The sequence below is a fragment of the Balaenoptera acutorostrata genome, chromosome 20 (assembly GCF_949987535.1).
Source record: "Balaenoptera acutorostrata chromosome 20, mBalAcu1.1, whole genome shotgun sequence".
NCBI classification, from domain to species: Eukaryota; Metazoa; Chordata; class Mammalia; order Artiodactyla; family Balaenopteridae; genus Balaenoptera; species Balaenoptera acutorostrata.
This window is the reverse complement of record NC_080083.1, coordinates 15,774,305-15,801,954: the sequence shown is the minus strand read 5'-3', so window position 1 is coordinate 15,801,954 and position 27,650 is coordinate 15,774,305. Positions and strand designations below refer to the sequence as shown.

Sequence of the window (27,650 nt, the reverse complement as noted above, 5' to 3'; positions counted from 1 at the left end):
AAAAAAAAAAAAATGTTATCCTTAGGAAAGAACCTTGTTGGGGTCCAAAAGTTCCAAGCAAAATAGAAGAGGAGAGCACATTTATGGCAAAGAAGGACGACTGTACTGGGGGTTCTGCGAAGATCATACAACTCGACATAATCTTCAAGGATTGGTATCCCTGTCCAAATCTTTATCATACCATACCTACAGCCTCAATGCTGTGAGTCACTTTACTGTGGCAGCCAGGCACAGGATCGATAACTTTTTCTTCTAAAAAGTTTATGCTACACATCTCCAGTTGAGGGGCAAAAATCATGAATATGAGACTTAATTTTTCTTTGAAACCAAAACTCTATTTTAAAAGGATTTGTAATGTCAAATCTTGAAAAAGATAACAATCAGCAGTAAAATTCTGACTTCTTTCTCATTCACAAACAACATTACTGGTTGCCTGTCCAATATTACTGTGTTTCCCTAGTTTAACTAAGAATGCTGCCTGCCTTTCTGCAAAGGCTCTCTGTTCACATCTAGCATTTTCTCAGCCAAACCGGACAGCCTCCAGGAGAGCTGCTGATACGAGATTTGGTTGGCAAAGGCTTCCAGCTCAGAGAAGTAGTACACTCTTTAAGGGTGTGGAAGAACTGCTTTTTCTGGAAATACCCTGGCTTCCAACCAATCAATCCTGGCTTCTGGCTGCAGACTTTCTTTAAACTACGCTCTATACTTTTCTTCTCCATATCAGCTGGACACCTTTCCAAATAAACATCTCTGTGCAGTGCACTACTAAGCCGAGCATTCTTCCAAAGGGAGGGGAGAAATCCTGCTGCATCCCTTCACACAATCTGCTTGCGCTCCAGGCATGGCAGCTACGCACAGATGAAATGACTTTGCAGAAAATTAACAACACCACTTACAGTTTGGATAAAACCTCTTTTTCTGTGTCAACTGCTGGGAAAGCCAGCAGAGCACAGACTCACTGGAGAAGAGATAGGGGTCTGGACACAGGATATGGTGGTATAAACAAAGGGAAGAAGCCATCACGGAAGAAATACAGTAAGATGTTTAGACAACCTGTTCATGTACTTATTTTGTTGGATAAGAGTTAAATTTCAGGATTCTCCAGTTTGAAAGTTTTTTTCCCAAATGAGAAAAATATTCACAATGCAAAGAACATGTCCATTCTCGAGAAAACAGAATTATATCTGAAGCTGAATACATTTTCCTTTTTTCAAAAATATGTATATAGATACATATTAAAAAAGTAAAAAAGAACTAGAAGGCAATATTATATAACGAAAGATAATAGTGCTTATCTCTCTTGGTGTTGATTAAATGTCATTTATTGTCTTCTGAAGTTGTCTAAATTTTCTATAACGAACATGAATTATTTTTGTAATAAGAGAAAAACCCAAGACAGAAGACTACACCAATAATCATGAAATAATAGGATGAATTTAGTGATACAAATACTCAAATGCATTTCTAGTTGATTAGTGACTAATTTGGGGAGAACTGGATTGTTCTTTCTGCTCAGAGTACTATTAAAGTTTATATGTCCTAAAATAGTACCATTTGAGGAAGGGGTAAGGAGAAGGTAGTTTTTGAGCGGGTGGCATGAGAGACACAGGGAAGCATGTCTGAAATTAAACAGTTAGATAGTGACTGAACTTGATATTCGTCATGTCTACGTCCTTTGAGGTATTAAGATCTAAGCTCAATGGGAAAGCAACTTGCAAGTTTATAGCTTTGGTCACTTTCAAACGAGTTATTTTTGGCTACAGGCACTTGCCCTTCATAAAAATTAGTCCTGTTACATGGAGACAGTTGGGGGCAGGGTCCATTTGAATGAGTGACTCATAAGTTTTCTATGCACAACACAAAAATTATTTCCAAGGATACAAGAGCAGGGAATATGTGAACCCTCATGGAATTACACACAAAAGACAACAAAGCCAGGTGCTATACAAATGGAAAGGTCAATGACAGTTTTGCCGTATGATCTACATCGAGAAATGGCAACACACATTGGTCAAGTTAAAGTAAAGAAAAGAAGCTCCCCTCCCGGCTCACAGCTTTTCATGAGTAATTTCATAGCTAAACACCACCATGAATCACTTGACAAGCATACATACTCCAAAGTGTCAACAAGTTAATTCAGGGCACAAGCCTTCAATGGCATGAAGTCTGACTGCTTGGTGAAATAAACTCTTATATTCAGGGTGAGATGATGCAGTTTAGTCAGTTCCTGTGCATATTTATTCCTCTTCTCTCCTGTTTCCCAGCTTCTAATCACTTCACAAATGTCCTTACCAGAGAAAGGAAGTGAAATTCAAACCAATCGATTTAGTTCCTTGTTAGCATTTTTAGTCAAAGTATGTGGGAATTGGAAATAAAAGTGAGGTTTTGGTGTTCCCCACTGACTTCAATTATCCTTGTTATCCTTGTTCCCACTACCATGTACAGATGAAAACTAGAACTCTTTAACATTTGGGAGATAAATAGGTCTTAGGATTTTATAAGCTTTCCTAATCCATCTGTCAGAGAGATCTCCTTGGGATAATTACAAGCCACTGAATGTTCAGGTACCATGAAGAACAATTTTAAGTCACTGAAGATTTGGTAATCAAAAAGTAATTGAGGGACTAAAAATGTAGTTACAAGGTTCCAAATGTCTTAAAAGTCCAATAGTCTTTGTTATAAGTAGTTTTCTGCTCTCTTCAGATATATCAGATCTTAGACCCATTTGGCAGATTTAAAAGAGTGGCCTCAAAAAGGATCATTCTTTTTGGATACACTGTATAAAACTACTGTGGACTGGTCTGCTTTGTGGCTCTATTATGTAGGACAGATGAGATCTTTAACAACCCATGGGTAAGAAAGGCCTGATCTGTAGCATTTGCCAATTTCCTCGGTGTAAATTTTCCCACCATAGTCAACTGATGTCACTGAGGAATTGGCAAGAGATGAGCAGAAGCACACCATTATATAACATTTCCACCATACAACAGATGTAAATAACCTTAACAGCACAGATAATAGTAAAATGTAGTAAAATATAGGAAGTGATGAGGTTTGAGTATTTATGACCTTTGTTTTTAATGTAAGTTACATTTTTTCTAAATACGATAAAATTTGATAATCGCCCCCGCCCCCATGAGTTGGTATGGACTAGCCCCAGCACACCGCTTTAAAGTGGCCCTAAGACTTACCAAGAACACGTGCTCAAATATCTGTGTAGGGCTATCCATCTGACCAAGGATCACTATCATTTCATTATCTATAAATTCCTTGAATTCTCGCAAGTTGCACACCATTTGCATTTCCAATTCAGTTCGTATCTGAAACAGAGATGACATTTTGTACTAATCTCTGAAAAGTCCCTCTGGACTTTCAATCACTCACCATTTCTAGCCCCACTCCTATTATTATTCTACCTCTAGCCTTGGAACAATGGGGACTCAAGGTCGCTTACCTCTTTGGATGTGATATTCTCCAAATCCTTCTGCATCATAATCTCCCTTAATTTGGTTTTAATTAGCCTTTCTGTTCGTTCACGTTCAGTTGGTCTGAGAAGAGAGAGATGGTGATTTTTCTTAGGCAGGAATTTGACCAAGTTAATGAATGTGCCATCTGATTATGTTTCCAAACTGGCAGGCCTTCCCTTTGTTACCCTTAAATTTATATTCTGGAGGCATGGGAGAAAGAAAATTATACTTTAAAAAGTTTCTTTTCAGAAGGTACAGAATATAAACATGTACAAATTATTACTTGAAGAGATTGTACATGTCTAAAAGCCCATAAATATATTCACATATACAGATCCAAGAAGGAGTACAAGACAAATAGGCTATACTGAGTGTAATACTTTAATGGAGGACCATTTCCCATCAAGTACCCCTGAGTACCACTTGCTGAGCTAGAATACCAAGCTGGGAAGACCAGTGGTGTGACCTACTATGGAACTGGGTCTTCTGTAGCTTAAAAATGCCACCCAATGCTGACCATTTGTTGCTACAGTTCTAGAAAAATGCGAAAGAGAGAAGAGTGATTTCTGCCTTCTTCAATGAAGCAAATTCTCTTCCAAAATGGATTTTAAGGATTAGCTACCTGGAGTACTCCATCCAAAATGTTTTCTTTTTCACAAAAGCTCTCACCAATATCTCTGTGAAATTATTATCCCCATTTTACAGATAAAGGAAATAAACAGCTAAAAGGTTAAATGACATGCCAACCGTCACTTTCACTGGCAGGAGACCCAGAACTCTCCGTCCAGCCTAACACTCTACCTGCAAGATTATGTTGCTTCCCTTAGTCTTCTGACTCTCTTAAAAACAAAAATTTCCCTTGGAACTTTACTATGAAATCAAACTAGGAAGCTGATTCTCCAATTACTGGAAAGATACTGGTTCAACATAACTAGATGCTTCTCTCTAAAAGCACTATTTCATATTATGCAGAATTTGAGTGAGGCTAACAGAGAGCACTTTCTGTCTCATCTTTCCCTCCTACCTACTTGAGAGAGGTATCTGCCCTGTACACTTCCTTATTTGGAGATGGAAATGGACTAAGCCTTCAGGCATCCTGCCTGCCCTTGCTGCCTACGGCCTTATCACTGGCTGCAAAAATAGCTTCAGTGTAATCTCCAAAGATGGATGCTCTGACCCCACAACCTTGGGGCTCCCCACCACTTGGACTCTTAGTTTCTCACGAACCCTGCAGAGTATAGCTAACGCCTCTGCCAATTCCCTGTCAATCGGCCAAAGCATCCCTGTCTTGACTAGGATTAACATTCTTAACCATGCTCCCCACCATTTTTCCTAGACATAGCTAATGGTAGAAAGTTATACATTTCAGTCTTGTACTAAAAATAAATATTGGTAAAAAACAAATTTTAGCACCTGTGTGCATCGGTTCGATTCCCTAGTTTAGCAGACTTTCTCCCAATCTTTCACACTTGCTGGGCCAGAGTGGTTTGGGAGCAGACATACCTGGGTTTTAATCCCAGCCCTGCTACTTACTAGTGGTATGACCTTGAACAAATACCTTCCCTTTGCTGAACCTCTGTTTCCTTTTCTATAAAATGCAAACAGTAATACTATCTGCCTCATGAGGTTTTTATGAGAATTAAATGAGATACCATGTATGAAGCGCCTGGCATAACATCTGACGTACACTGGAGGCACCATACACCTATGTTCCCTGCTCTACCTTCCTTGGATTTCAAAATATAAACTTCATTCACAGTAGAGCACTTAAGTCCATTTTGGCATACGTTCTCCTCTGTATCCTCAGCATTATTTTTTAGGCTTTTCTAGTCAACTTAGGGAAGAAGAGGGAATGGAAAAGGCATTACAACACAAACATACTTTCTCCCTTGATTTCACTAGAGAAAAATCTGGAAAATACATATATACACAAAGAAAATAAAAATCACTGAAAATCCCCGTCATTATTAATACTCTCACCTACAACTCTCAGTCTCTTTTTCTATAGACAGATAGACATTTGTTTATTAAATATATCTTAAATTGTGGTTATATTGTACCTAGTAAGAATTAACATTTAATGAGCCTTTACCATGTGCCAGGGACTACATTTTACATTATTATTATTATTATTATTTTTGCTCAGGGATAGAGAGAGATTATGGGCAATTTCATTTCCTTTCCTTTTTGTGCTGTAATTTCCAAATCTTCTCTAATAAAATCAGGAAAAATGAAAAGTCTGATTCAAAATGTCCATTTATGAACCAGATGAGACATCCATTTCTCCAATACCCATCAACCAGTCATAAAGCATGAAATCAATAACACTGCCCACGATTCTGAAAGCCATACATACTATCCTTATCTTTTTAGTTACTGTGGAATCTTATTTATTTATTTGTTTATTTATTTATTTATGGGTGCGCTGGGTCTTCGTTGCTGCGTGTGGGCTTTCTCTAGTTGCGTGATTGGGGGCTACTCTTCGTTGCAGTGTGCGGGCTTCTCATTGCGATGGCTTTTCACGGGCTCTAGGCGCGCAGGCTTCAGTAGTTGTGGCTCACGGGCTCTAGAGCGCAGGTTCAGTAGTTGTGGCGAATGGGCTTAGCTGCTCCATGGCACGTGGGATCTTCCCGGACCAGGGCTTGAACCCGTGTCCCCTGCACTGGCAGGCATATTCTGAACCGCTGCGCCACCAGGGAAGCCCCAGTTACTGTGCAATCTTGAAAGGACTAAAGCTACCAGTACTAACTGGTCCTTGTACCAATAATACCCTATACAAAAAAGCTTTCACTGTTTTTTTTTGACTGTTCCATTCACACAATTCTTGGAAATTTCACCTTTTCTAGTAAAAAGCATTTATTATCTAAATTAAGCCTTTAAAAAAAGAATCATGAATTGTTTTGGTATCACTTTAGGAATCTGAAGGTGAAGGTTTGTAGGACCATTTAGCAAGTAGCTACTCTTCTTTCCCAGATGTAGAACACCTTGGAAGTGCAGAAAGATCAATTCAGAGCAAAATAAACATCCTGATTAATTTCCAAAGCAGGAACTAAGTGTGAAAAAATTTCCAAAATAGTCACATAAGTTTCAACACATAGACCTAAAAAGGAAATAAACATCAGCTCCACCTTAGGCTATCCAATTTGCAGTACAGCAGGGAGATTTAATAAAAATGTTACAGACCTAACAAGGCAAATGTGGGGCTGAGTAAGACAGAAATTACAATATATATTTTAAAAAATTTGAACAGAAATCAGTTAAAAATTAGCATAACAACGTAGGTATTCTAAATTGACTGGAAACATCTTGTTTTCTTAAGTATTAGCAACATCCCTCTAAAAGCTTCTCTATGTCATTAATTTGCTTAGGAAATGCTTCTTTTAAGATAATGGAAAGTCGGACTTCAGCCTAACTCCTTTAAACTCAAATTTCAAATTAGTGGAATCTGAATTAATGGGGTTTTATGGTATTGCAGTTCTTAACTATGGAGACTCCACTGTGCCCAGGAGTGAAACTCTTCAGGCCTTTGCACACAACAGAAAGGACAGGTTTCTTTGCGTGGCAGATGTGTAGTGCAGACAATGACTAATATCACTGGTAAGGTTAATTCCCTAAGAGGAGAGATTAGGGAGGAACATGCTGGTTCTGACCCCCGAGAACACAACAGAGAGGACTTCCATGATCCTCAGCAAGATGACTTACATGTCTGTGAAAAGAGCTGGAGAGTCAGGCCGGTGGGACTGCACATCCTGCATAGCATTCCATTCATTGACTGAGGATTGATCTGAGTTGATATGGCTCTCATAATAACTCACCCAGGTGAGAAACAGGCTGCCAGGGTAGTAGTTATGCATTCTGGCGACTTCACAAGCCTTGTGTAGACTCTGTAATGCAGACCTGAAAGATATGCTGGGAAATGAGCACTGGAGAACTGTGGGGATACCAAAAGGCCAATAATCCATGTGCTCCCCAAACTCTTCCAATTTTTAAATCCTATAGAGTTGGGCCTCTGGAGAATCTATTCCTTGGAATTCAAGATTCTCTGATTCTGATCATACTACATTATCTCTTCATAGCAATCAACTAGACATTTCTTGCTGAAAGATATGATGCATTATTAAGGCAGGGGTTAGAGGGGAGCAGGAGAACTGACAAGCTACCAGTGAAAAACAGGTCTGAGTACCTATGGAGCTCACAATCCTGTAGTTGGAAGCACGCTGTGGCTACTGTCACTAGAGAACTAAAGATCTACTTCGTTTACTACACAAACATTTGTTTCTCTTGGCACAGAGCCACGTCAGAGCATGTATTCCCTATGACTCGTAGAGGTTCCACAACGATCACATAGACAGATGTTCCTAAGCCTTGAGGACAAGTCCTTTAATGTCCAGGATGTACTGATCTAATGACATCTGTCATTCTTGCTACCTTAGTCTCCTAGTCTTTTTAAACCGTTTATTCATACACTTGAGCTACTTTCTAAGAACAGCTCTGGTTATACTGAGACTAATTAAATCTCTGACTCTGAACTCAGGAACTCAAGAAGGGTAAACAAAACTGAAAAGTACCTTTTTGGTTATATACTTGGGAGAACTAAAGCCAGAAATGCCAGGAAGAGTTATACAAGAGCAGGCATCTTTCTATGTTTTTGTTTACTGATTTGTCTCAAGTGCCTAAAAGAATGCCTTCTTTAAAAAAAAAAAAAAAAAAAAAGAATGCCTTCTAGTTCAAAGTTGGAGCACAGTTAAAATTTGTTGAATGAAATGTCTTATTAGCTATAAACTAATGTCTCTCTCCTAAGGGAAAAGGATAGTATGCGAGAACTCTGTGGCCAATCTATTCCCATCTTTTTCTTAAAAATGCCTTTTTATTGTTTTTTTTCTTTCATAACAAATGTGATCATGCTCATTTTAGAAAATTTAGGGACCTCAGGTAAACGGCAGAAATATCCTATAATCTGACTGCCCAGAAATAACCACTGTTGGTCTCTGCAGAGATCTAAAATAAAGATGGTCATATTCTGCATACCATTTAACTTGTTCTTTTACTATACACCTTGTCATCAACATCTTTCCAGGTCAATAAATATTCTTCAACTAGATAATTTTTAATGGTTGCATAATATTTAGAAACATGGATGTACCATAATTTAACTGATTCCTATTATTTTAGCCATTTAAATTGCTTTCCATTTTTTGCTACTATTAGAACACTGACAAACATTCTTATAGTTAAAAATTTGCACACACCCTTGATTATTACCTTAGGATAAATTCTTAGAAGCAGAATTACTATGTCCAAGGGTATACAAAATGATACAGAAAGCTGGCAAATCATTCTCCAGAAAGGTTGTTCCAGTTTATTTTCCCACAAGTAAGTCTATGACAATGCTGTTCCTTGAGTCCTTGTCAACCCCGTATAACGTAAATTAAAAAATAAAATCATGACCAATTTCATGAGAAAAACATGCCAGTCCATTTTTAGTAGGGAAACAGATTTTCCCGTAAGAACAAAGTTGCAGAATCTTTTAAAATGCCTCCTTTTACTTAAAGTAAGCCAAATTCTCAGAATTCTCAGCAAATTTCAGTTTCTTACACAGATTCAAAGGTAAAAGCCAGCTTAATGCAATGTACAGGATATTCGATGCATGTTTTCTTCATCCAGGAAACACATGCTTTAAAAGCATATGCCACAAGTGTCTGGTGCAAGTGTCCTAAAACACACTCAAGGCATAACCAGCTCATACTTCAGCTGCATACAAGAGAGCGAGGCTGCAGTAACTACTTTCCTGTGAAGGAAACACCTGGTCTAAATGCTGCTTTGATCCATACATCATCTTTTTCTTTTCTTTTTTTTGTGATTTTCAGTTCACTACTCCTCATGTGGTACACCAAAAAAAGTTTATTCTGCAATAAGCCAACAGAGCTAGGACTAGTCAGTCTACTTTAGAACATCAAAGCTTGAATTACTTGAATCCTTAAGAATTAAGACTGCTTTGTACTCCTCCCCAAAATATAACTGAAAACACTGCATTTATGGGACTTATGGGTTTTACCTGGTATAGGTCAGTTGCTTTTAATGGACCCTTAGTCAAAAGAGGTCATAAGTTTTCTATGAGGAATTTATCTGTGAAATATGCCCTAAATCTAAAAATTGGTCTAAACACATAACCTGAAACTCTGCCCTACCTCAATTACTGCATGAAATAAGATTTAATTGTTCAGTTGACTCTCTTTTAGGACCGCACCCACTTCAAGCCTATCAATCCTGTTATTCAGGGGTAAGTTATCTCCCTGGAGTCTTTTTCAGGCTCCTTTATTTCTTGTTTGGCTTGCATTCTGCCCATTCTACTCCTCATGGGGACTTCCACTATAGAACAGGCAACTGAATGAGGAACTGAAATTCAAATCGCTGACTGGGGGATGACTCTGAATCTTAAGAGTCACATCATTCCCTGTGTATACTGGATCATTTTTCTAGATAATCTAGAACAAGAGAATAAGAATCTATTCTGTCTAAATGTAAGAGATACTCTTAGGCCAGTTATATAACCTCTCCAAACTTTGGTTTTCTCACCCGTAAGAAGGAGCTAATAATACTATTTTAGGGAGTTGGTGTGATGATTAGATGTATTCCATGTAAAGCACTAGGCTCAATGTCTGACATATATAGTAAGTAACCCAAAAGTGTCAGTACACCAGCTGATGGTTATTAACAACTACAATGTTTTTTCTAGGCTTTATTTGCATTATATAAATAGTCTCACAAACAGTTGCCAGCAATTAGATGGAAACTTATCGATGTATAATATAACTCCATCAATGCTATCCCTGATTACCTGAAGAAAGGGGAAGTTAATGCATAGTCGTGAATGTTCTAGACTCGGCTCTAGACTGCTACTAACTTAGTCAATGTGTCCCCATAAAACTCAGTTCCAACTGGCTATTTGATCCATTAAGTGTCTTCCAGAGTCTAAGAACACCTCTGAGTTTCACTTGTTCACCAACGCTGAAGGCCTTCCATTGTGATAATTTGAAAACTGAACTTCTAAGTCATCTTTAACTATGATGGCCACACAGACAGATCACACAAAATCCTATACACACAAACAGATGACAGAGCATTCTCGTAAAGAACTGTATCATTTCAAATACTACTTCTCACAAAATATTGTTCCAATAACATTAAAAAAACTTTCACAGAGATATTAAAAGTCCTCTTACCACATTGCCTGCACAGACACAGGTTTGAATATGTGAACTCTGTTATCTGTTGATACGCTGAACCCACTAAGGAAAACAGAATGAGACAAAAATCCATAAATGAGAGTAGGTTATTTCAGTTGTGAGTTTTCAAGGCTGTTTCCCAGGCTAGCAATTGCTGGCTCAGTAGAAGGTATCATCAGGCACTTTGTGTAGAAGTTAACTGGAGTATGGGACTTGACTGAAAAGCTTCAATGAATTGTCTGATTTTATCTACCAAGCAAAATGAATGGACTCCCACATTGGAGTCAGGGAATTACATACTGCTTCCCAGCTGTAGCTATGGACAAACTGTTCTGCTGTATGTTTCTATTTGGAAGTCTTGTGGGTTCTTAGCAAACCTGACCCTGGTTTTATAAACTGGAGCAAACATCTTGCGTCTCTTGAGGACACATTCTAAAAACACCAGTAGGTGGGGGTGGGGGGGTCACTGGAAAGAACTGGCACAGGAATGGGTTATACTGTAGGCTGACAGCTGGCAGAGGCAGCAAGAGGTTATTTGAAACAGAACATATCATCCTCTGGGAGAGCACTGCAACAGTCCCACATGCTCAGATTAAAGAGTGAGCCAACAAACTAGTTCTTCTTTGTTTGGATTCTTACCATAGTCAGTCTAGAGGAGTAGAAGTGAGAGGCTCTGGCAAGTTGTAATTTTACTCTACTTTACAAAACAGGAGTTTAAAAGGACTCACTGAGCTGCTGACATGACAGTTCAGTTGGGCACAATGGGCCTCCCATTCAGCTGAATGAATGGGCACTAAGATGGAACCCCACACCTTGGCTTTCTGTAGGAGAATAAAAAGGGAAAGCTCTTACCCATCACCATCCAAATGAATTAGGGTGTCACTCCAGAGAGGCAGGACTAAGCCCATGGTACAAGTGCTACTGCAAGACAAGAAATAGTCCATAAGTTACTTCCTGTTACTTTAGGAAGCAGCTGTTTATTAACTCTTTCACTACAAAGGATAAGTCCCTAAGCTCTAAATTCTGACATAAGTGCAGAAATTTCTATCATACTATTAGTAACCCAACATATGTGCCCAGGAGCTGTTTTAAACAGGTGTTAGTTAGGTCTCTATGTATTAAACATAGAGAACTTATTGACTGAGCTTCCTTTACTGCTGTCTTGCACATGGCCACTGTCTAAAAAGTCCAGGTGATCGCTGACTTGCGATTGGCAGGTCTCAGCCCAAGTTCACAGCACCCAATTCAACTCAGAATTATTTCTAATGCCAAGAACTATTGCTAGTTACTGAAGACCTCTGAATATGTGATTTGCTCAATTCTAATCCTGAGGTTTACATAGATTTATTAAATAAGAACATAGTCAATAGTCTAAAAGGGAAAAGTAATTGTTAATGGCTTGTAATCAAGTTAGAGAGACAAAACAGACACATTACAACGTAAATAAATAAAACAGTGCTTGGTGGCTGTGCACTGAAACAGCACTGCTGAAATGCAGAGTGAAGCGGAATGTCAACAACCAAAAAAAGGGTAGCTCTAGTATGGTATGTTAAAATATTATTTAAATCACACCCTGTCCCAGGGAGGAAACTAGCTTTAAGTTAATGGAACAGGTTGGGATGGGAAGCCATGGACTCCCAATTGTGTCTCTATCACACCACTTCTCTGGACAACTATAATCTACCTTAGAACTCTGCCACTTTCTCTCCTTAAGGCTGCCATAAACCATTTTCCCCTCCATCCAGTCTCCCAAAGGCTCCTACACCCTCCCCCTTCCAATGTATCTAGAAAAGCAGCATGGTATAGTAGAAAGAACACCAGATGTAGGAGGTGGAACAGCGAAGTATGGTTAAGAGCATAGGCTCTGGAGTCAGAGGGGCTTTGGAATCTGGATTCTGCATTAACTGTATAATTTTAGGCAAATTATTTAATTGCGTTGTGCTCCAGTTTCCTCATCTGTAAAACTCGGATAAAACCACTTTCTTTTTTTTTTTTTTAAATCATTTATTTATTTATTATTTTTGGCTGTGTTGGGTCTTTGTTTCTGTGCGAGGGCTTTCTCTAGTTGCGGCAAGTGGGGGCCACTCTTCATCGCGGTGCGCGGGCCTCTCACTGTCGTGGCCTCTCTTGTTGCGGAGCACAGGCTCCAGACGCGCAGGCTCAGTAGTTGTGGCTCACGGATCTAGTTGCTCCGCGGCATGTGGGATCTTCCCAGACCAGGGCTCGAACCCATGTCCCCTGCATTGGCAGACAGATTCTCAACCACTGCGCCACCAGGGAAGCCCAAAACCACTTTCTTTATTGGGCTGTTTTGAAGGTTAAATTAGATAACACACCAAAAAAAAAATGTGTACAACAGTGCCTAAAACACAATAACAACTACCACTTATTGAGCAGTTATACTATATCAAAAGATCTGGATTCAATCTCCTTCAGTATTTCAATTCCTTTTGACAAGTTATTTAACCTCTCACAGCCTTAATTTCTTCATCTTAAAATATAGGTAATGAAACCTAAGCTTCACAGGGTTATCATAAAAATTTAAAATATTTAAAGTGAAACAATACGTATGAATGTATTGTCATGTAAAACAAATGTTGAATATGAATCTGTGGTGGGTGCTCTGACACAATGGAAAGTGATTTTGGCAGGGCAGGGTGGGGGACATTATGAAAAATGCATTAAAAACAACATGGGGAATACTGAACTCCCACTGCTGCTGGAGTCACTGCAGGGCTAACAAAGGCCATTCCCTAGCTGGGCTGTATCTAAGGCTCTGCACTGCACTTGCTGGCCTGTGTTACTCACAACTCCACTAGTGATTCCAGAGTGCAGGAGATTCAAATCAAGATTGCCAACAGCTTAGGCACATTGTAACCTTGGGCCTGAACTCCTGAACAACTATCAAGCCAGGCCCTGGAGGGAGGAGGACTGCTCCACCACTGTTTTTGTTGACTAGATGAGGTGAGTACAAGGAAAACCTGTTTTGAAAATGGCTTCCCAAGGTTGAGTGAGTTATTTTTAGAGTAGTTTTTTTTTTTCCTTAAGTGAATGCTTAGCTAGGTCCTAGCAGCAAGTATAATTTGAGTATAAACATGAAGGATTTATAGCTTAGTGACAAATCGAGAAATTAAGTAACTACAGAAGATACCAAAGGTCCAAAAGAGTGTGATCTATGAGCTTGTGACCAGACACCAGTTAACCTTTAGACAAGTGACAATGATATGCAGGAACCAAACATCACATTTTCTGCTTGTATTCAGGTCAGAATGCTTTTTTACATTAAGAAGTAGCTTTTTCACATGACAGGAAAGAGGCCTGAATTAGGCACACCTAGTATTTTTATCTAGTTTATCTTGAGTCTCATGAAATTTTCTCCATTAAAGTATAGTTACTTATTTTAATAGATACTCATTCCATTAAAAAATTATTTATTGAGTGCTGCTATGTACCAGACATTTCAAGGTGTTGGGGGTATGAAGAAAAATTATAAAATGATACCATAAAACTCTTATTACTTTATAACTTGAAATATATACCAAATACAATTTGGAAACCAAGGTTATAGTTTTTATTTTAAAATTTATTACTTAAAATATAACACAATACTCAAAGAACTTACAAATAGGCTAAATAAACTGGCTGTAATAATATATCTTGAGAATTACTTGGGATGAGTATGTCATAAACAATCTGGGTTCCACTTTGGTTTAATACTGTTTTGAAACACTAACTTTTTATATTCTCAGATACAAAATGATACAGATTCCTTCAAACAGCAACTGAGATAGAAATGACACTAGATTACTTGAGCAACAGTATTCTGAAGTGGGCAGCAACTTTCTTACTGTCCAAGCTCATTCAGACAGAGGGTGTAGGGGAATTCATAATATCAAATTTACCAAGTAGAATGAAAACTAGTTTCTATAGCTCTTCTTATCACATTTTATCTTCCATAAACGAAAATTTTCTGTTAGTCAGATACGATTCAGGCAGGACTATTACCAAAGACAGATGCAGTTTACCGAGGATAACTTACTGGGCACCCACATTAATAAGCATTCTTTATGATTTCTGGGAACGTTTAGGACAAAGTGAAAGAGAGATAAGATTAGACATCTGATTTCCCACACTCTGGGTCAGGAGAATCTGAAGTTGTCGCCTTCTCTCTCTAGGGTAAGACTCAAATGACATTTCCATGCAGCTCCAGTTCCTGTTTTATGGGCTTTCCAAAGGAGTAGTCAGGGAGAACCAAACAAAGGAAATAAGATGGAGAGCAGCACTTGTCCACCTGATCCTTCTGCAATGATGGAAATGTTCTGTAAGTGTACTGCCCAACAGGGAAGCCACAAGCCACATGTAGCTAGAGTACTTGAAATGTGGCTAGCTGTGGCTGAGGAACTGAAATTTTAATTTTATTTAATTTTAATTTATTTAAATAGTTACAATGTGATTAGTGGCTATTATACTGGACAGTACAGATCTAGAGACATAAACACCCAAATCAGAGGTCTTAAAGTACTAATGAATGTAGGCAAGGTAGGTATTCTTACAGGATAAATGCTTATTGAAAGATCTGTGTTGCTTAGCTAACACCAGAGGTTAAAACCATGCAGGAGAAAAAGCTTCCTGAATGTGGTTTACAAGCCTGTGTAATTTCAGAGCATACAATTAAAGGCTGTTAAGTGGTATACAAGGTAACAACTCTGGCCTTGTGATCCTGGTGAACCCACATATCATTTTCAGGTTGACTGCTATGTACAAGCTCAGGTAAACACTAGTTTGGGAATCTTTCTGGTGACAATGTGATTTTTTTTTCCTTCGAACATCAGGACAATGAGAATCACTCTTAGTCTCTTCTCTTTGCGACTAAATTCTCCCAGGCCTGGGTCACACCCCTAGCTACTCCACCATCGCATTCTAGTCCTGAACCAGGAAGTCAATGCTTTGAGATATCTGGCAGGATTTCCTGAGGCTTATTATCTACAGTGCAAAGGTCTGCTTAGCAGCCACATTCCACAGTCTTCCCAAGGTTTCTCCAGAAAAAAATGGGAAAATAAAATGGAAAGCAACAAACCTTAGTGGCACAAAAAAGCCAGGTGATACATGGTATCTTTAATCTTGGGATGTATAGTGCTGCTAAAGCCAAAGGTAAATGATTATAAAAGGTTCTGTTTTGAGTTTAAACAATCATCCCCCCTGCCTTTTTTTAACTCAGAAGAAGAAAAAAGGAAGTGTAACATTTGACAAAAGCAAGGTGCAAGGCCATGGATATAAGAGACTGGAATTAAAGTGGGCTCTCTTTGAACCCAGAACCCACTGGTACACTATCACAAAGGGTGTGTGCCCCAGAACCACCAAATGAATCATTACTGCTTAAAATAAAGTGGACTGCAAAGAAAAGCCAGTTTTTTTCCCCCCTTGGAGACAGAAATTTAAACCATTTGCTTTATATCATTACCACCTAAAGATGAGAGGAAGAAGGTAAGGAATAGTGGTAAATTAGGAACACACAACCAAAGACATTCACTAAACATTTTTGTCTCTCAAGATTGTGTGACTAAGGTACTTTTGATGTTCTCTCGTTTTACGCACCCAACTTTTAGACTAGAACTGCATAAGATGTTTTTGTGATAACTCAAAAGATAACTGGAGTGGGTTGTTTAAAAACAGGTTTTCTCATTCTCCCCTCTGTGGTACCATACCTGTCATTAGAGGAGAAATCCATTCCTAGGACGATGCTTTCTTCAGTGTCTTGTCTACCATTAGTTGAAACCACTACCATATAGCGTGTTCGATTCTGGTAAGTACTTTCTAGTCTTACAGCCTGGAGGTTAATAGACAATAAAGAAATTAAGAAATTTAGAAGATCAATTTTAGATCATTCAACCCTTTTTACATCACCATTTTAAAGCATACTCAAGGAGAGAGAAGAGCCAGTAATTAGGAGACCTAAATTCAAATCCCAGTTCATGTATTAACTATGAAAACTTCAGTAAGTTAATTGGAGGGAAATATAATAATACCTATTCCATTGGGTTGTAAGAATCATATGAAATAATGCATGTAAAGTACAGTGCTTGGCATATACTAAATGCTCAATAAATGTTTGCTATTAGGATAATTTATAACAATAACGATTAACGGGGCATGTTCTAATGATCTAAGAGTGGAATGTGAGGTATATGAATGTGAGCACCTGACTCACAGATCCATATCCCGCAAACAATTATAATAGGAAGCAAAGTTTAATATCTAAGAGGAATATGCTCTATTGCATTCTTACAGATTATACACTACAAGATTTTCTTCTTTAGTTTCAAATATCAGAAGTTTATATTAGTTTTGTCAAAATTATGATATTTTAAAAGGTCCTTCAGAAAATTCAAATATGCACATGGTCTTAGATGATATTAAGGATTTACTGTTAGTGTGATAATGGCATTGTGGTTATGCCTTTTTCTTAAATATCTGGAGTGAGATGACATGAAGCCCAAGTTTTACTTTAAAATCTTCCAACAATGGGAAGCAACAAGATATTCTTCAGTAGGTGAATGGATAAACTGTGGTATATCCAGATAATGGACTAAAAAGAAATGAGCTATCAAGCCATGAAAAGACATGGAGGAATCTTACAGGCATATTACTAAGTGAAAGAAGCCAATGTGAAGAGGCTAGATAGATAGTATGATTCCAACTCTATGACATTCTGGAAAAGGCAAAACTATGGAGTCAATAAAAAGATCAGTAGTTGCCAGGGGTAAGGGGAACACCAAGGATTTTTAGGGCAGTGAAATTACTCTGTATGATACTCAAGTGGTAGATAACGTGTCATTACACATTTGTCAAAACCCATAAAATGTATAGCACCCAAGAGTGAACCCTAATGTAACTATGGACTTTGAGTAATAATGATGTGTCAACGTAGGTCCATCAGTTGTGACAAATGTTCAGCTCTTGTGGGAGATCGTGATAATGGGGGAGGCTATGCTTGAGTGGGAATAGAGGGTACGTGGCAAGTCTCTGTACCTTCTGCTCAATTTTACTGTGAACATAAAGCTGTTCTAAAAAATGCAGTCTATTAAAAAAATTTGCTAAGAGGGTAGATCTTCTATTAAGTTCACCATCATTGTCATCATCATATGGAGGGAGGGAGGGTTGGAGGAAACTTTTAGAGGTGATGAATATGTCTGTGACATAGACTGTGGTAACGGTTTCACAGGTACATACTTATCTCCAAACTCATCAAGTTGTATATATTAAATACGTACAACTTTTTGTATGTCAATCGTACCTCAATAAAGTGGTTTTAAAAAGGTTCCAGCAAAGAAAGAATAAAAGGGGGAGATAAATGAAAGAAATCTGGCAAAATGTTGATGGTTATTAAAGTTGGGTAACGGGTTCATGCAGACTTATTTTCTACTTTATATGTTTGGGAATTTTCTTAATAAGAAGGCTCAAAAAGATACTTTATAAACCTTAAAAATAAAGTAAAATGGCTACTAGTCAACATTCATTCAATTATTTACTCTGTATCTACAGTGTATATCATCAGAGCAGCCACGAGGATTCAATGGTGGAAGAGAGAGATATGGTTCCTGTCCTCACAGACTGTACAGTCTAGACTACTCTTCTTTTTTTCTGTTAATAAAAAGCCAGGAAGATGTGCACTGGAGGCAGTACCCTCTGTATAACATACTCTCCCACCCCCATTCCTTATCTCAGAAGAGAAACCGTTCCAATCCTATCACCTGGCTCAAGAAATTTGTCACAAATTTGATAGAAATTTCTATTTGGAATTCTTTCAGCGCTACTCTTCTTGGAGTCTCCTCCTTCGTTCTGTCACTATTCCAAAAGTGGCCAGGCAAAGAAAAAAAAGAGACATCAAATGACCCACTTAGAAAGGCAGAGGTGAGTCTCTCCTGGCTATCTTTTCACCTCTATTCTGATACTCCTAGGAAAAGCTACTTGTAAGCACAAACACCTGAAGTAACTACATTAAGCTTGTCTCTAATAAAGAGCTGATACACCAAGAATGTAATTCCCACCATACTAACTCCATGTACCAGGTAGAGAGCTGTATTGCTGACTTTTATGTTCCATGAAATAACAGAACATTTCAAACCAAATTCACTTGTGAGAAGCTAAAAGGAACTAATATTTAAACTGACGAAGGTCTAGCCCTATTTGCCTGGGACCAAGTGAGCATTATACACATAGAGCTATGAGTAGTAGTAAATGCACATGAGGAGGACTGACAGGCAGCACAGACTCTATGATTCTAGAAACATTCCACAAAATATTAAACTAACCAAAAACCTGGTGCAGGTAAACTAGAATTTCTTATAAACAAGATCTCAGATATTATTACATATCTAAACCTGGGCTTGCTTTGGCAAGCTCTGATCTAACTGTTCAGTTTCCTGAATATGTATGTTAGAGGCCTTTTATCCTGTCAAAGCTCTGAGAATTTCTGGAAAGGCTTACATGCAAATGGCATGGAAACAACTGAACTATGCTTCTGATCATTTATCTATAACTTCTACGCCAACTAGTGGGGACTGATTGGCTAAGTTGAAGCTGATAAAGGTAAAAACAAAAACAAACAAAAGAACTCCATAAATATTACCTATTATGCAAGCTACCAGGCCAAGTTAGCAGGTGGGTAGCAAGTTTCTTTGTGATATTCAAATAAAACATTAGTTGTTTCTCTTTTAAAAGTGAGGTGTGTATCTGTTTGTTTATCTATGAATCTATGTAAAATATAAAGAGCATTTCAAATGTTTGGCCCTCTCCTGCTTAATCTAATCAGAACAGAAGATCCTAAACCTACTGGGAAAGGCCCCAGTCATCTCACACTGATTTAGGCTTGAGCAACTGGCACACCACAGATTCATTCCATTTAAGCTTCTCAGATGGAAGAGTAGCACTTAGAGGTCTTGGGATTTGATCATGGACCTCTAGACAGCACCTGCGGTTATTACTAAACTTTTACTAAACGGAAGTGGAGCTTTAATCAGGGGGTGAGAAGCCATGACATTAACTTAACACCTACATCCTAATTAGAAGGACAAGATCAAATTTTTTTTTCAAATTTATTTAATTAATTTATTTATTTTTGGCTGCGTTGGGTCTTCGTTGCTGCGCACGGGCTTTCTCTAGTTGCAGTGAGCGGGGGCTACTCTTATGTTGCTGTGCATGGGCTTCTTATTGCAGTGGCTTTTCTTGTTGCAGGGCACGGGCTCTAGGCACACGGGCTTCAGTAGTTGTGGCACATGGGCTTAGCTGCTCCACGGCATGTGGGATCTTCCCGGACCAGGACTTGAACCCGTGTCCCCTGCATTGGGAGGCGGATTATTAACCACTGTGCCACCAGGGACGCCCAAAATCAAATTTTTTATAAAAAAATTTTTTTGCAATGCCAGGGGACAGACCTGAGGCTTCGAAATTCCCTTTAAGCTTCAAGATTCTAGATTAAGGAAATAAATAAAAATTTAAGAGCCACAGCATAGAGAAAAAACTAATACCCACCCTGGTTTGAGGTCTATTTCACTCCTGTGTTGGGGAGACTGACAAAATCTAATAATCTAATTTGATTCATTAAGTCAATCAGAGAAATATAGTTTAAAATGGCAGTTTGCACATAGTACCCTAATATTAGAATTGGCAGGAATTCCAATGTTTCCTCAGTTTCCAGAACTCACATGGAATAGATGACAAATAAGGCAACAATTCAGATGCATTTGATTAAAGTTCTCATTGAAAAGGATACTACTGAAGTTTACTCTAATCCCCCAAATAAAATAACATTTTGGATTTTTTTTTAATGTCTTTATTGGAGTATAATTGCTTTACAATGGTGTGTTAGTTTCTGCTTTATAACAAAGTGAATCAGCTATACATAAACATATATCTCCTCAACATTTTGGATTTAAAAAAATATTTTTCTTATCTATCTATCTATCTATCTATCTATCTATCTATCTATCTATGGCTGCATTGGGTCTTCGTTGCTGCTCGCGGGCTTTCCCTAGTTGTGGCGGGAGGGGGCTACTCTTCGTTGTGGTGCACGGGCTCCTCATTGTGGTGGCTTCTCTTCTTGTGGAGCACAGGCTCAGTAGTTGTGGTTCGCGGGCTCTAGAGTGCAGGCTCAGTAGTTGTGGCACACGGGCTTAGTTGCTCCACGGCATGTGGGATCTTCCCAGACCAGGGCTCGAACCTGTGTCTCCTGTATTGTCAGGTAGATTCTTAACCACTGTGCCACCAGGGAAGTCCCAACGTTTTGGATTTTAAAACGTTGCAGCAATAGCAACTGAGAAAATTATTCCAAGAAAGTCCATTTATTGCTAAATTTGGAATAGTACAAGTTTCAGGAGAACTGGATCCAGCAATCCTAGGTCTGAGAAGTCATCTCATTTTCTTTTTTATAAATTTATTTATTTATGTATTTATTTTTGGCTGTGTTGGGTCTTTGTTTCTGTGCGAGGGCTTTCTCTAGTTGCGGCGAGCGGGGGCCACCCTTCATCGCGGTGCGCGGGCCTCTCACTGTCGCGGGCTCTCTTTGCGGAGCACAGGCTCCAGACGCGCAGGCTCAGTAGTTGTGGCTCACGGGCCCAGTTGCTCCGCGGCATGTGGGATCTTCCCAGACCAGGACTCGAACCCGTGTCCCCTGCATTGGCAGGCAGATTCTCAACCACTGCGCCACCAGGGAAGCCCCATCTCATTTTCAAAGCTCATCTTATCAAAGAATGTTAAAACTTCCCTTGTTTAAATGCTTAATCTGATTATAAGCAGTTCACAAACCAATACAACAACTTCTGCTCAGTATCATCCAGCATCAGGAAATACTCCTCCTTAAGTTTACATTGCACCTTTGTCTTTAATCTATTTCCAACAAGAAACTTACATCATGCCCCTACATGCAATGTTTATCCTGAGGGAAGCCACATTATAAAGTCCCAACGTTAGACAGGCAGCTCACGCAATCCATCAAGAAAGAAAGGTTTCAAAAGTATGCAAATATTAAATTCTAGCCAAAAGAACAAAGTTAATACCTAAAATTAAAATAGACTTCAGATGTGACACTAATGAACTAAAGAACACTGTCTTCAAAAGAAACAGAGCTTGAGGGAGTCTCTGGATTTTATTATTTTTTAAAATCTCTATGAAATTCTTAAAAAAAAGACCCTATGGGAGGACTTCCCTGGAGGTCCAGGGGTTAAGACTCTGCCCTTCCAATGCAGAGGGCGCGGGTCGGGGAACTAAGATCCCTCATGCCGCAGGGTGCGGCCAAAAAAAAATAAATAAATAAATAAAATCCCTGCAAACCCAATGACTTATATCTGTGCAGGCATTAAAAACAGATTTATTTACTGACATGGAAAGATACCCACAGGAAAGTTTGACAAAAGCAGGTTATAAAACAACATTTAGATTTTCACCTGTTTGTTAAAAAAAAAAAAAAAGATAAAAAAGGCACTCTGTCATGACACATACTTTTTTTGTTCTTTCATTTCTGAGCTCAGATCAAGTACAGAAACCTTAATTGTTATAAAGGTCAGTAGTAAAATCTTTTCATCATGGCTCAGAACTGATTAGCCTTTCATACACACACTGCCCCTCCCCCCAATCTCATTCAACCACTGACAAGTCTTCAGTGATCCACTGTCACCTTATAAGTACATAAGCCCGTACTTATGTTTTAAATTACTTTATACTTTTGCTTCTCAGTACTACAGAGATCATGCATTAGGTAGACTGCAAGGTTTTCTGATGCTCAGATTTGGCTGTTTTCATCACTGACCCAGTTCAGTAAGAGCAGATCGCAGAGAATCAGACACATACTCTTACACGTACACTTAAGACTAGAAGGATACTCATCCAAAGAGTAAGAATGGTTTTCTTGGAGTATAGGATACAAAGTGATTTTTACTTTGCCTTTATGCCTTTCTGTACTGTCTGATTAAAAAAAAAAAAATTAACCCCTTTTTCTTTTTGGAAAAAAAAACAAAACCAAAAAACTCATTTTCTTAAATTCTCCTGCAAATTACTCAAAAACAACTCCTAGTACCTTGTCAGCACCTCACTGCTAGTTAAAAACACTAGCTGAAGTTACTTTAAATGTTAGGAAAGCTCTTAATTTCCCAGTCTTTTTTTTTTTTTTAATTAAATGGGTCTTTGATAATGTGCAAGAGTACTGTAAAACCACTGCCTTCATTTTTTCAGCTATGGTTTTCCTAAGTACTAAAGTTAACGCTTAAGATTGTATTTACAATGTAGAGCTTCCTTGGAGGAAAAATTAGTTTAGTCCTATTTTCAATGCTAAAGCAAAATGTGGGATTTAGTGCCTTTATTTGTTGTTGGGTTATTAAAAAAAATAAAAGCAGGAATTTCAGTTAACTATCAAACTTTTAACCTTATGCACAATCCCCAGAATGAGAGTTTCAGCATTTCAAATTTAACTCAAAACAAAAGGCTTTGCTTTGAGTCTACAAATGCTCCTTTCAGTTAGAAAAGTGCTAATTTGTCCAAAGTCACACAATGTATTCACTCATTTTCTTGAAGATGACTCACTCAATAATCTGAAACATAATGACTATGTGTTTGTAACAATTCAAAACAACTGCTGTAAAATGGCTTGTTGCTTGAACTCTGAATTAATTCAAAGGCGTCAGTTACATTTTTTGAATTTATATTTTATAAATGTAAAGGAGCTGAAGCTGCATACTTTAGCAGGAAAGAAAAAATTTAATTGCCAATTCTGCCTTCGTAACTGCTCCCTTATGCTTTCGCAAGTCTCTTGTGGTTGAAATTATTTTAACATTCAGAGGTGCAATCCAAACTCTGGAATTTTATTAATGAGAAAGAGATAAATTGAGTGATAGACCTCAGCTTTAGCTCTACCAAAGCACATAATTTTTGGAAACTAGCCACAAATTTCTATCTCTATTTCTAATATATGCAAATGACCACATTATTATGGGTTTGAGAGGGGTTGTTCTCAAAGTGTGACTCCTGGACCAGCACCATCAGCATCACTTGAAAACTTGTTAAAAATGTAAATTATCACTGCCTCCCGCTCCCCAAATCAAACTCTTCAGGTGGAGTCCAGCAAATGTCAGTTTAACAAAGCTCTGGAGGTGATTCTGATGTACTCTAAAGTTTGAGCATCACTGCTTTAAAATACTAATGCTGTAAGAACTGGACCCCACTTTTTTCACTTAAAAAAAGTGTTTAAGATAGAAGTATATCAAGAAATATAGACAAGATTTATGTAAGTATAATGCTACATTAGGATTAGGATATAGAATAATTATGGAGGGATTTCTTATTTCAATTCCTTTAAATTTCAAAGTGAGTTTCTCAACAAAAATTAGTGGCCATGTCAAGAAGGCTACAGAGGCAGCATTCAGGAGAAGAAAAGACAGAATCTAAACACAGAATGATCAGTGTAATTACCATACAGTTCAGAGGGCTGATCATCAACTTTCCAATCATTCATGTATTCTACTCATTATCTCTCTTCCCAGACACAAAGCAGAGATCAGCTATTTGGATTTCCACAGATACATTAAGTTCAATTTCCAAGTTATCACCTTAGCCCAGAAGGGCTCGTCACCACGCACCTGGATTACTGCAATAACTACCCAGCAGGCTTCCTGATTTAAGTTGGCTGCCTCCTCCCCTCTATTCTGTATTAGCTTCTGAGGAATCTTTCTTAAATACTGTAGCTGTCAAGTGCTCATGGAACATTCTCCAGGATAGATCATATCTTGAGTCAAAATCAAGCCCTGGTAAATTTAAGAAAATTGAAATCGTATCAAGTATCTTTCCCAACCACAACACTATGAGACTAGATATCAATTACAGGAAAAAATCTGTAAAAAATACGAACACATGGAGGCTAAACAATACACTACTAAATAACCAAGAGATCACTGAAGAAATCAAAGAGGAAATCAAAAAATACCTAGAAACAAATGACAATGAAAACATGACGACCCAAAACCTATGGGATGCAGCAAAAGCAGTTCTAAGAGGGACGTTTATAGCAATACAATCCTACCTCAAGAAAGAAGAAACATCTCAAATAAACAACCTAACCTTACACCTAAAGCAATTAGAGATAGAAGAACAAAAAACCCCCAAAGTTAGCAGAAGGAAAGAAATCATAAAGATCAGATCAGAAATAAATGAAAAAGAAATGAAGGAAACGATAGCCAAGATCAATACAACTAAAACCTGGTTCTTTGAGAAGATAAACAAAATTGATAAACCATTAGCCAGACTCATCAAGAAAAAAAGGGAGAAGACTCAAATCAATAGAATTAGAAATGAAAAAGGAGAAGTAACAACTGACACTGCAGAAATACAAAGGATCATGAGAGATTACCACAAGCAACTCTATGCCAATAAAATGGACAAATTCTTAGAAAAGCACAACCTTCCAAGACTGAACCAGGAAGAAATAGAAAATATAAACAGACCAATCATAAGCACTGAAGTTGAAACTGTGAGAAAAATCTTCTAACAAACAAAAGCCCAGGACCAGATGGCTTCACAGGCAAATTCTACCAAACATTTAGAGAAGAGCTAACACCTAACCTTCTCAAACTCTTCCAAAATATAGCAGAGGGAGGAACACTCCCAAACTCATTCTACGAGGCCACTATCACCCTGATACCAAAACCAGACAAAGATGTCACAAAAAAAGAAAACTACAGGCCAACATCACTGATGAACATAGATGCAAAAATCCTCAACAAAATACTAGCAAACAGAATCTAGCAGCACATTAAAAGGATCATACACCATGATCAACTGGGGTTTATCCCAGGAACGCAAGGATTCTTCAATATAGGCAAATCAATCAATGTGATACACCATATTAACAAATTGAAGGAGAAAAACCATATGATCATCTCGATAGATGCAGAAAAAGCTTTTGACAAAATTCAATACCCATTTCTGATAAAAACTCTCCAGAAAGTAGGCATAGAGGGAACTTACCTCAACATAATAAAGGCCACATATGACAAACCCACAGCCAACATTGTTCTCCATGGTGAAAAACTGAAACCATTTCCACTAAGATCAGGAACAAGACAAGGTTGCCCACTCGCACCACTATTATGCAACATAGTTTTGGAAGTTTTAGCCACAGCAATCAGAGAAGAAAAAGACATAAAAGGAATCCAAATCAGAAAAGAAGAAGTAAAACTGTCACTGTTTGCAGATGACATGATACTATACATACAGAATCCTAAAGATGCTACCAGAAAACTACTAGAGCTAATCAGTGAATTTGGTAAAGAAACAGGATACAAAATTAATGCACAGAAATCTCTTGCATTCCTATTCACTAATGATGAAAAATCTGAAAGAGAAATTAAGGAAACACTCCCATTTACCACTGCAACAAAAAGAATAAAATACCTAGGAATAAAGCTACCTAAAGAGACAAAAGACCTGTATGCAGGAAACTATAAGACACTGATGAAAGAAATTAAAGATGATACTAACAGATGTAGAGATATACCATGTTTTTGGATTGGAAGAATCAACATTGTGAAAATGACTCTACTACCCAAAGCAATCTACAGATTCATTGCAATCCCTATCAAACTACCAATGGCATTTTTCACAGAACTAGAACAAAAAATTCCACAATTTGTATGGAAACACAAAAGATCCTGAATAGCCAAAGCAATTTTTTTTTTAAACTAATTAATTAATTAATTTATTTTTGGCTGTGTTCAGTCTTCGTTTCTGTGCAAGGGCTTTCTCTAGTTGCGGCAAGCGGGGTCCACTCTTCATCACGGTGCGCGGGCCTCTCACTATCACGGCCTCTCTTGTTGTGGAGCACAGGCTCCAGACGCGCAGGCTCAGTATTTGTGGCTCACGGGCCCAGTTGCTCTGCGGCATGTGGGATCTTCCTAAATCAGGGCTCGAACCCGTGTCCCCTGCATTGGCAGGCAGATTCGCAACCACTGTGCCACCAGGGAAGCCCAGCCAAAGCAATCTTGATAAAGAAAAACGGAGCTGGAGGAATCAGGCTCCCTGACCTCAGACTATACTACAAAGCTACAGTAATCAAGACAGTATGGTACTGGCACAAAAACAGAAACGTAGATCAATGGAACAGGATAGAAAGCCCAGAGATAACCCACGCACATATGGTCACCTTATCTTTGATAAAGGAGGCAAGAAAATACAATGGAGAAAAGACAGCCTCTTCAATAAGTGGTGCTGGGAAAACTGGACAGCTACATGTAAAAGAATGAAATTAGAACACTCCCTAACACTGTACACAAAAATAAACTCAAAATGGATTAGAGACCTAAATGTAAGGCCAGACACTATAAAACTCTTAGAGGAAAACACAGGCAGAACACTCTGTGACATAAATCACAGCAAGATCCTTTTTGACCTGCCTCCTAGAGAAATGGAAAGAAAAACAAAATTAAACAAATGGGACCTAATGAAACTTAAAAGCATTTGCACAGCAAAGGAAACCATCAACAAGACGAAAAGACAACCCTCAGAATGGGAGAAAATATTTGCAAACGAAGCAACTGACAAAGGATTAATCCAAAATATACAAGCAGCTCACACAGTTCAATATCAAAAAAACAAACAACCCAATCCAAAAATGGGCAGAAGACCTAAATAGACATTTCTCCAAAGAAGATATACAGATTGCCAACAAACACATGAAAGGATGCTCAACATCACTAATCATTAGAGAAATATGTAAATCAAAACTACAATGAGGTATCACCTCACACCAGTCAGAATGGCCATCATTAAAAAATCTACAAACAATAAATGCTGGAGAGGGTGTGGAGAAAAGGGAACCCTCTTGCACTGTTGGTGGGAATGTAAATTGATACAGCCACTATGGAGAACAGCATGGAGGTTCCTTAAAAAACTACAAATAGAACTACCATACGACCCA

At 38.2% G+C, this 27,650-nt stretch overlaps 1 protein-coding gene and 2 non-coding genes across 11 annotated transcripts in view; all 3 read right to left on the bottom strand.

Moving 5' to 3' along the window:
- Window positions 1-27,650, bottom strand: part of SSH2 (slingshot protein phosphatase 2) — a 255,468-nt gene that overhangs the window by 33,253 nt on the left and 194,565 nt on the right. For 7 of the 9 annotated variants that reach the window (XM_057536268.1, XM_057536271.1, XM_057536265.1 and 4 more), the window contains 6 exons: window positions 16,399-16,520; window positions 11,546-11,614; window positions 10,691-10,756; window positions 7,170-7,364; window positions 3,455-3,548; window positions 3,192-3,320 (listed from right to left, as the gene is read on the bottom strand). In XM_057536268.1, the coding sequence (XP_057392251.1) occupies window positions 3,192-3,320; window positions 3,455-3,548; window positions 7,170-7,364; window positions 10,691-10,756; window positions 11,546-11,614; window positions 16,399-16,520 (675 nt within the window). Of the gene's footprint in view, window positions 1-3,191; window positions 3,321-3,454; window positions 3,549-4,268; window positions 6,232-7,169; window positions 7,365-10,690; window positions 10,757-11,545; window positions 11,615-16,398; window positions 16,521-27,650 lie in introns of those variants that run through there. The other 2 variants (XM_057536267.1, XM_007183842.2) reach the window with 2 other exon arrangements.
- Window positions 22,210-22,279, bottom strand: LOC114238139 (small nucleolar RNA U2-30). The gene has a single exon (XR_003623556.1). It is a non-coding gene; the product is annotated as a small nucleolar RNA U2-30 (small nucleolar RNA).
- Window positions 22,418-22,497, bottom strand: LOC114238141 (small nucleolar RNA U2-19). The gene has a single exon (XR_003623557.1). It is a non-coding gene; the product is annotated as a small nucleolar RNA U2-19 (small nucleolar RNA).